Source organism: Macrobrachium rosenbergii, chromosome 14 (genome assembly GCF_040412425.1).
Source record: "Macrobrachium rosenbergii isolate ZJJX-2024 chromosome 14, ASM4041242v1, whole genome shotgun sequence".
Taxonomy (NCBI): Eukaryota; Metazoa; Arthropoda; class Malacostraca; order Decapoda; family Palaemonidae; genus Macrobrachium; species Macrobrachium rosenbergii.
In genome coordinates, this window is record NC_089754.1 from 19,023,516 (window position 1) to 19,033,477 (window position 9,962).

Sequence of the window (9,962 nt, forward strand, 5' to 3'; positions counted from 1 at the left end):
AAATAAACCAGAATCTATCAATTCACAAGCTTCATGAGATGTGTAAACATATATTTATGTATCTAATACATGAAAAAGTTTCAACGTGATCAGTAATAAAATCTTGACTACTCCAGCAATATACGCAACTCGTCAACTTCCCATTTTTCTGTTAAAAACTATTTTCTGGAACATGAGCAGCAGCCTGCTGGAATCCATTCAGTTCCAGCATTGTTATAAAATACCTGGAAATTCAAAACTCCAAAATAACTTTATACTTAGTAATCGTCTTCCAAAAAAATTAAAATATATAATTTTGCATTTTTGCTGCTGGATTAAAATATCATACTCAATGCTTTTGTAGCAATATTCTTTAGTCAATGAAATTTGTTTTGATATAATGTGTATGTATATATATACATATATATATATATATATATATATATATATATATGTGTGTGTGTGTGTGTGTGTGTGTGTGTGTGTGTGTTTGTGTATGTATAACAATAACTGTTTTACGACCAGTCTTGCTCCCCCTGGATATTGAGGTCCTTCCTTTGCAATACCTCCTCGACATCAATTCATTACGCACATTCCTTCTCTTCTTCCCCTCCTTCCTCATAACTCCTCAGAGTTATACACTCTTCCTCCAACTACTCTCCTCCATTCTTTTCAGATGATCAATTCTTTTACCTACAGTATCTTGTTTACCACTACGGCAAAAATCTTCAAGCTTTTCACTCTCAATGCACCTTACACCACACACTTCACAGATAATTCAGTCATATTCTCATACAGGAGGAGTAACTCAGCAATCCCTTCATCTTTTCCTATCTTGGCTTCCATAGACACCTCTGTTATCATCCTGCTACCTTCATTTTTTCGCTTATCCTATGACTCATCTTTTCTCTCATCCTGCATTTACTGACGAATACCTATATGTATCTACCCTTACAGTATATTCTTCCACCATCCATATTAGCATTAACAAGTCAATCTTTCTTGTTTCTTGTTATCTAATATTCTTACTCTTGCTCAGATTTACTTTCGACCCTCTCCTCTTCAAGAAAAAAATTCATACTGTTTCATGAGTCCCTGTCGTTTCTCTTTACTATCACTAATGAGTAATACACCGTTGACAAACATCAACCAATCCACAAGCCATTGATGACTCATTTTTACCCAAAGCCTTTGAATCCTAAATTTTCTGGTATGACTTGCTCTATTAAAATTTCACACATTCATCGAGACATAACACATCATTGTCTCAAATCACTTTTTCACCAGCCAGTAATTTTTCCTTACAAAATTTTCTATCACAGGCTTTACTTCCATAACAAAAATTTCAATCATCGAATTTAAACACCTACACATTGCATCTTTTGTTCTATCATAAGAGTTCCTTGGTTCATATCTGCGAAGAGCTTTTACCCTTGACTCTCGAACTTCTCACATAACTGCTTCATAATTGTTATATGCCTTGAAAGGTAAGGTCGTAAACGCTCGGAAGACTTCACTTCAGAGGGTCTTGAGAACGTCACATTTAATGCTGTACTTATTCTAGGCAAATTTGACAGTTTGGGTGAAAATATTTTTAAGTCTTAATGAAAACAGCCCATCGCCAGAGGACATTTATTTTCGGAGAATTATGAAATTGCCCATTTTCGGTAACCTGCTCTTTAAGGGAAAGGTAATTTCCCCATTCCGTGAAGTAAAAGACACATGTTTTCGCAACAATGCTTTCAGTGCTGGAACCTGGATGTTTTCCTTTTTGCATAATAAATTTACGTCTTATCTTTTATCCACTGCAGACGGTCCTCGAGATTTTCTTGCAAGAAACGCTACGGTTTTGCAGTCTAAGAGAAATGGTTGCAACTTTTAAAGTTATTTTACGCAGACATTAAATAAATGGAAAATAATACAATAAGACGAATTATAACAATGGGTGTACAATATGAACTTCCATATAAATTCATAGTCTCGGATTTATAAGAACATCGTAGTTTCCGTGGACCTTTTCTACGTCTTGTCATGGATAAAATGATGATCAGTATTCGACAACATGTGGAGTCAAAATTTTACACTCTTACTGTTGTCGAGGGCAGTTTAGATACAATAGTTTAAAACTTTTTGCATAAATCATTGATTTGCGTGTGCAACTTTAGCAACTTTCTGATATCAATCCCTTTTATAAAAACCAAACGACTGTGTTTCATGTATAAAATCCGCAGCAGAAATTGAAACAGACATTTGTAATTCACTGATGTAACAGTTATTAGTGAACATTCCAAGAATAGACAAAACTTTTCTAGAGAACCAACTAATGGGCCGTCTTATGTACATCATTATTCCGGCCATTATGTTAAATTAAACGTTATTATTTTTTTTACTCAATGTAACTATGGACGTCAAGCTCAGAATGCTTCCAGGAAAAGTACAACAAAATAAAATAAATGTGAATATAACTCTGTAGCACTCATGAAATAATATTGATAAATGTCTAAATATTACATATACACAGTAGTGTTAATATACAATGAGGTATAATAAAGCCATTAGGTGCAATCCCTATTCGTCAGGTTTTGAAAATATTTCAAGCAAACAGGTCACTGATGCTTTGGTGAAGTCACCCACACACACAACAAATGGAAGCGCATTGTATGATTAGTTCACTAATTAGCCAGACAGAGCTTTACCAAATCCTTTGTTATAGTTGTTATTCTGTTTGCACTGCCCAGACAAGTAAATATGTTCAACATAGTTAGAGAGTTAAAAATATTCTGTTTGAGCAGGACAAACATCTAATAGTTTATGCCCGTACAAGATTATTTACACACTGCACACAGGTCAGAAAAATCCATCGTATATATATGGGAATTACAAATTTTGAGAACGTTATATTTTTTAGCCCACTACAATTTTACGGGTAAGAGACACAATGTAACTCAGTTGTGTAGGAAAATCCACTTTGGGCCCGATAAATTTTTCTTCAGTAATGAGGTCAAAGTCAGTTATTTACCTTCCTAGTATATTCTGGTGGGGAAAAAAAAAGATATAGAGAACCGTATAAAAGAAAACGACCCATTACCTTAGTCTTTCCCTTTACATTTCCTCGTGGCTCAAAACAATATACTGAATATGTATTACAATACACACACACATACATACATACACACACACGGACACAAACACACACACACACATATATATATATATATATATATATATATATATATATATATATATATATATATATATATATACATATGTGTGTGTATGTATAATATCTTCTATACATGTGTGTGTGTATGAGTATGCAGAATAACTCTGCCTTTGTAAAAACCTCTTTTGTTTATCCTTACGACTTGCGTTTACCCACTCTGAATTACTTCAATCTCCACTGATCATTTTTAGAGACATATTTGTTCATGTGACTGCTGCCCGAGTAAACAGATTCATCTTGTAGCTAATGGAATAGTAGGATTTAAATACTGGTTTTTAATAATAAAACAGAGCAATTGGCTTGCACTCGATCGAAGGCATATGCATACATTTCCTCAAAAGCAAGATCATCAATACTGTATAAATATTCATGGCCAAATAATCTAATATGGAATATACCTACTGCTTGAGATCTTTTTTTTTTCTTTTACATATGACTTCAAATGCATCATGAGCACAGTGGTAGCCCGATGTTAAGGTTCAATAGAATGAATAATGAGTATCAATTCACACAATCTCTCTCTCTCTCTCTCTCTCTCTCTCTCTCTCTCTCTCTCTCTCTCTCTCTCTCTCTCTCTCTCAAAACTCTGAGGAGTCGAATATGTATACATTCAAAAGTATAAAGTTTTATGACAATATCAAGAGCATCTGTCATCTGATATTGCACACACACATTTAGATTCAAACACTTACAAGCACACACACACACATATATATATAATATATATATATATATATATATATATATATATATATATATATATATATATATATATATATATATATATATATATATACATAATGTTCAAGTTCTCAAATAGTACAAAAGGATTGAAGCTATACTTATCTGGGGATTATGTTTCTAAGCAACGGCAATATGTTTTTTAATGCTATAAGATGTAGATTATTTTCGTTGTGAGTTGGTCTGGTGTGGCGAGGCATGGTAATTTTATGGTAAATTTATATTACTGTATATACTCAGGTCGACGTGAATTGCTGCGGTCGTTGTACCGCTTATCAAGAATTCATTTCCTTATGATTTTCATAGCATTATTACTGTAGTCATTATTCATGAGGATCTTAGTACTTTATTTCCAAGTAAGTCTACCCGCAAAGGAAACAATGGAGCAGGACCACGATGCATAATAGTAATAGGAGGGTCAAGATTTCCATGTGGACATTGCCTCCTATGTACTGGTGGGCAAAAAAAAAAAAAAAATATGCGTATTTGAGGCATAAAACGCTCATAACAAGCCTTTACTATACACACAAACACATACACACACACACACACACACACACATATATATATATATATATATATATATATATATATATATATATATATATATATATATATATATATATATAAAATATATATATATATATATATATATATATATATATATATTTCTATAAATGTCCCAGGGATACTTACTTGATTCTGGGTGGCAACAGATGAATGCAGGGAGTTCCTTTTATTTATTACACATCTGACTCAATATTAGCACAATTCGTACACAAATAAGGAAATCCTTAGTCGAGGCCTATCTGCAATATATGCACGATGGTTACTTGCAATAATAATAAGACGCTCAAAGGGGACTGAGGGATTGCACAGATGGTGCCAAATAACTCAGTTCACCAATAAATGTATAATTACGTTAACACTGAATGCTCCAACACAAATTACTGAAGGTGATCGCACAATGGAAAATAAATGAAAAATCAGGCACAGAAATAACAGGAATCGTGACTGACTAAGAAACCTTATTCCAGGACATTATCTTCATAAAGATGACGGTGTTCTCGTTCGATAGGGCCCTGGTAATGGAAGAGGGAGTTAAAATGCCACTACAAAGTATACTGGTTTGAGCCTTGGGGTCGAACATGTGGAGAGTTGAAGGGACAGGCAAGATTAAGGACATCTGTTCTTGGTGGCATTCTGCGTGATTCTCTCTCTCTCGATTCCTGTTTCATCGTCTATAAATAACCTTCGGAGATTACGCCGTTGCATTTTTGCAGATGGTGCGAAGGTCAATCTTCGTCATATTTTCTATAATGACCGCATGGCATCAGTTAACCCTTGTGGAAGGTTCAGGTAGGGCAGGGCATCAACTTTCTCTTTTTGGCACCTACCTTGCCTGTTGTCTGGTGCCGTAGAGGAAGGCATCTGGAAACAAGGTCTTAGGCAGTCACTCTGAACAGAGAGAGAGACAGGTTAGGCTTAACCCTTTTGGGGAATGAAGGAGAGAGTTCATGAAGGGGAGAGTGGAAACTCACAGTTGTAGTAATTAAAACAACTGAAATTAATTTTATTTCTTTCTCAATTACGTTACAGATGTAAAAAACCGGTGAGGTGGCTTGAAAAAGGTTCCATCCATCGCATCTCCCCAACCAAGTTAGCATTCACACCCTAGATTGGGTGAGAATGATTACCAGCAAGCAAACTCACTTAAATACTTTACTTTACTTCTCTCATTTCCCTTTGGTGCCTTATAACTTAACTTAAACTTCTGTGTAGCAATTAATTTCAAGAGGCAAAACAGCACTGACATCTACGTTAATGCAGAATAAATACTTGCTGCTAGAAATGACATATTCTTATCATTAAATTCCTATTACATTAAGGCAGCATTAATCAGAATACTTTTCACAAACGTACTGGTATATTTAAAACAATGAATTAATACTAGGTTAATTCTAGAGATACTCCATGCACTCTTAATAATAAACAATTACGAATTTTGCACAAATGCAGTTAGTCTGCCTTGAAGAGGCATTACAATAAAGTAAATGTGGGCTTGGTTAGGTGTTTCCACGATACTTGAGCAACGGCCCAGTGCCATTTGGGCACTATAAACAAAAGGTCATGAGTCTGAGACTTGAGATTCATTACAGAGATTCACAAAGAGAGTAGGTGACAGATTCAGAGTAATCAATAATTTTTAATAAAAGATGATGATTAAATATGCCGAAATTACATTCCTTAACCTATGGAAAATGGCTAGGTTCATTCTTTAGCCCAAGGAAGCCACAAAGGTAGCCAGAGGGTGTGACTCCTTCGGCAGAATCATTTGCCAGTATCTACAATAATGGCACTGTGCCAAGTTGGCACTCATATAATAATAACTAATGGCAATGGCATATTGTATGCTGAGGTAGGCATGAAAGGGAAGTCATAGGACTTATACAGTTGGCATATCTGTCAATGGCACTCTACATTGGCAGAGGTGATTAAAGTAAAATGGGGCCTTGGTAAGGCATAAAATAAATATGAGCAATAATCAAAAGTAAGGAAGGGAAATGTTATAAGGAAAATAAATAGGTGAAGGACCCTGACATCCTCTTCTGGATAGAGGTGCCAAAGTCTTCATAGGATAAAGGGATGGCTCTCTTTAAGCTACTTGGAATTATCCACGCCCATGGTATTTCCTCCATGGACCTCTGTTACTCTGATGGTTCGTCTCAGTCGGGGAATCGGTGGAACCGAACCCAGGGAGGGTATTCGAGTGCCAACTGTGTCGGCTTCTTTGATGGCTGACGCAGGGGCCTTCTTTGCAAGCTCTACCACGATCCTTTGCTGTTCCTTGAGTTCATCGGCCATTTGAGATATGGCAGAATCCTTACTCACTGTTGTGTCTGCGGCGGACTGAGACAGCGGAAGCAGTTGTGGGGGACGTGAGAGGCTCAAAGGTAAGAATGACCAGCTCAGGCACGGGTTGCGAGGCTGCACCTTTGGGTGAGCTTCTGCTGTGGTTGGAAGGATCTGTCTCCCTTACCGGCACTGGTAGCGGAGCCAAGCCAGGAAAAGAGAGGGGACCCAGACTGGAATCTCTGGAATGGAGAGTGGGGATGTGCTCTGGCACTGGCACTAAGGTAGGGCCACGTGCTAATAATTGATTTGGAATTTGCTTGTCATTTGGGACAGACGGAGCTTGGCACTGCTCAGCTCCGCCAAGTGACACTGGCAGAGATTGTGAATCAAGAGTGGGAACTCCTGGAGGGGGATCTATTTGGGGGCCTGGCACTGGCAGTGGGGCAGGGCCGGCCACCGGAATGGGATCGGGAATCGATCTTGATGGAGGGGGCCACTGCACATTGCGCTCAGGTGGCACTGGCAGTGGAACGAATGCAGGCATTTGAGGCTTACTCGTGCCTAATGAATGATTTTGGGGCTGTAACTTAGATGGGGACTGGAAATCCTGCCCCAGGAGGATGTCATAACCTCCAGGAATGTATCTGGCAACTGCAAGGTCGCAGATTTCAGATCTATGAGGTCTCACGATCCTTAACTTGACAGTGGAAAGTATCATCTTAAAGTGAATGATGCCTTCAATCTTGACGAGTTTACGCCTGTTAATGGTGGTTCCACATGGAACTTTGTTTTTCCTTATGAGCGACATTTGTGCACCAGAATCATCAAATGCCTTGACCTGGTTAGTGTGGCACCTACCTCAGGGAAGTGCCACATAAATGGAACCCTAGCTGGAGGACCTAAGGATGTTGGATCAGTGACTGCCAAGGCAAGGGCGGGTGTATTTGATTTATTATTATTAGGGCATTTTGTCCAATGGGCGGAGTGCCCATAGACTTTGCAAGCGGGGCAATAAGGTCGGTTATAATCTTTACCTGGCACTGTCCCATTGGAGGGAGCAGGCCCTTTGTCCTTTGTCCATGACCCAGGTGTGGCTCGGGGGGTTGTCCCGTTTGAGGACATAGAGGGTGCTTCTGGCTAATTCTCAGCCTTCAAGTGGCACTGTTCAGTGGAGTGCCCTATTCTTTTTCAATACCCACACACGGGTTTCTTGTGAGGTTGCTGGGAGTTGGTTGAGGTAGGTGAGGAAGGATATAATTTCCGTCCATGGGAACTAAGATGGTGATCATGCATATCCCATATGTCAGCCCAACGGCAGCACTCGACCACTGTCTTATGTAGCGAGAGCTGGCGGGGCATAAAATAAGAAGTCCTCGAGCTGGAAGAGTTCGAGGACATCCTCCACACTAGTGGCTATCAGAGATTCTAGCCATCGTCTTATGGCCTGGGTCTTTTTGAAGATCCACTCAGACCAGGTTTGGCCTTATTCATTGGGCACATTTCTCCACCTTTTCCTCCAACGGTCAGGAGTTACTTCAAAAGCCTTTATAATGGCTTGGAGTTACTTCAAAAGCCTTGATAATGGCTTGGCGGACAAGATCAAGATTTCCTTGATCCTCGGGGGGAGAGCATTGAATGCAATGGCACCCTTCCCTTCAAGGTGCTTTCCCAGGATCAGAGAAACTTCTTCAGTAGAGGGCTGATAGGTCGTCAGGACCTTTTCAATATGGTCGAGCCAGGCTTCAGGCTCGGCTTCATCCCATTTTCTCATGAGGGTGCCTACACTGCTGAGGGTTGAGCGAGGAGAGGGTGTTGGTGTGTTACGCCTGTCGTGAGTTGCCATTGCAGGCTGATGAGCTCCTTCTTTCTCCCTCTCCTGTCTTTCTGCCTCTTCCCGTTTCTCCTGGGCTATTCTTTCTTTCTCCTTCTCCTGTCTTTCTGCCTCTTCCCGTTTCTCCTGGGCTATTCTTTCTGCCTCTCTTTCTGCCTTGGCATCGTCTACTCTCTCTCAGACCCAGTCCCTGAGGACCTGTCCTGATAGTCCCATGTCCTTTCCAGCGGACATATAGAACTTGAAGTCCTCATTTTGCTGGGCTCTGGATGTCATAGACATCTTGAGATAACACTTATATGGGCTTGACCCATTAGAAAATTAATATGTCTGAAAAGACTCAGAGATGTTCGAGTGAATAGGTTTAATATGTCTGACAAGACTCAGTATTGTTAGAAATGAACAGATTCAGAGTGTCTGAATAGACTCAGTTGTCTGAAAGCCTCAAATTTCAGGTGTCTGAAAGACTCAATTGTTTGGAATGAACGAAAATTAATGTGTCTGAATAAGACAAATTTCAGAGGGTCTGAAACACTCAATTGTTCAGAATGAACAAGAATTAATGTCTGCATAGGACAAATTTCAGGGTGTCTGAAACACTCAATTGTTCAGAATGAACGAAAATTAATATGTCTGACTAAGACAAATTTCAGGGTGCCTGAAATGACTTAGTTGAAAATTAATGTCTGATAAGACAAATATCAAGGTGTCTGAAAAGACTTACTTGAAAATTAAAATGTCTGAATAGACTTAGTGGTTCTTAATAAAAGAAAATTTTAGCCCAAGCTAATGTAAGACTTTATGTATATTTTATTTTGTGGAGAGACACTGCAGAACTAAATAAAAAAAAAAGGGCTTACGGGGTTATACACTTATGGTGTGTAAAGAAATTTTCCTTGCACTGTTAAATAATTTTAAATGTGGCATAACAAAAACAGTACATTGATCCTATTGAATATTAAAATCTCCAACGCACGAGGGTAAGACAAAAATGCTTAGGGTAAGACAAAAATGCTTAATCTTATAACATGCACGGGGCAGTCCAGACTGTCAGGAGGTTATTCTCCATTATCAAAACAAACCTTAGCTCACATGTGTACTCCAATGTTTGCTTCTGGTCTCGTGACATCTGCCGACGATGAATGAGTCAGGCAGGTGGGGGGTGGGGGGTCGTCTTGACCGCGTGTCTGGCTTTTTACTTGAGCTTACCCCTTTCCCAAGCTCGGGCCTCCCGCAGTAATGAATGAACGAAGAAATTCTTGCCGAGGTATTCGTCAATAAATAAATTTACAGGAATACTATGGGCTTGCCGAGGAATATCCTACTCAGTTA

General features: G+C 38.8%; 1 protein-coding gene across 1 annotated transcript; it reads right to left on the reverse strand.

The window, feature by feature from the left end:
• Nucleotides 1-6,827: 6,827 nt before the first annotated feature.
• On the reverse strand, nucleotides 6,828-7,921 carry LOC136845499 (tetra-peptide repeat homeobox protein 1-like). Its single transcript, XM_067115675.1, has 2 exons — nucleotides 7,834-7,921; nucleotides 6,828-7,318 (listed from the first exon to the last, which is right to left on the reverse strand). Exons 1-2 carry the CDS (start codon nucleotides 7,919-7,921, stop codon nucleotides 6,828-6,830), a joined length of 579 nt encoding a protein of 192 aa, XP_066971776.1.
• Nucleotides 7,922-9,962: the final 2,041 nt, after the last annotated feature.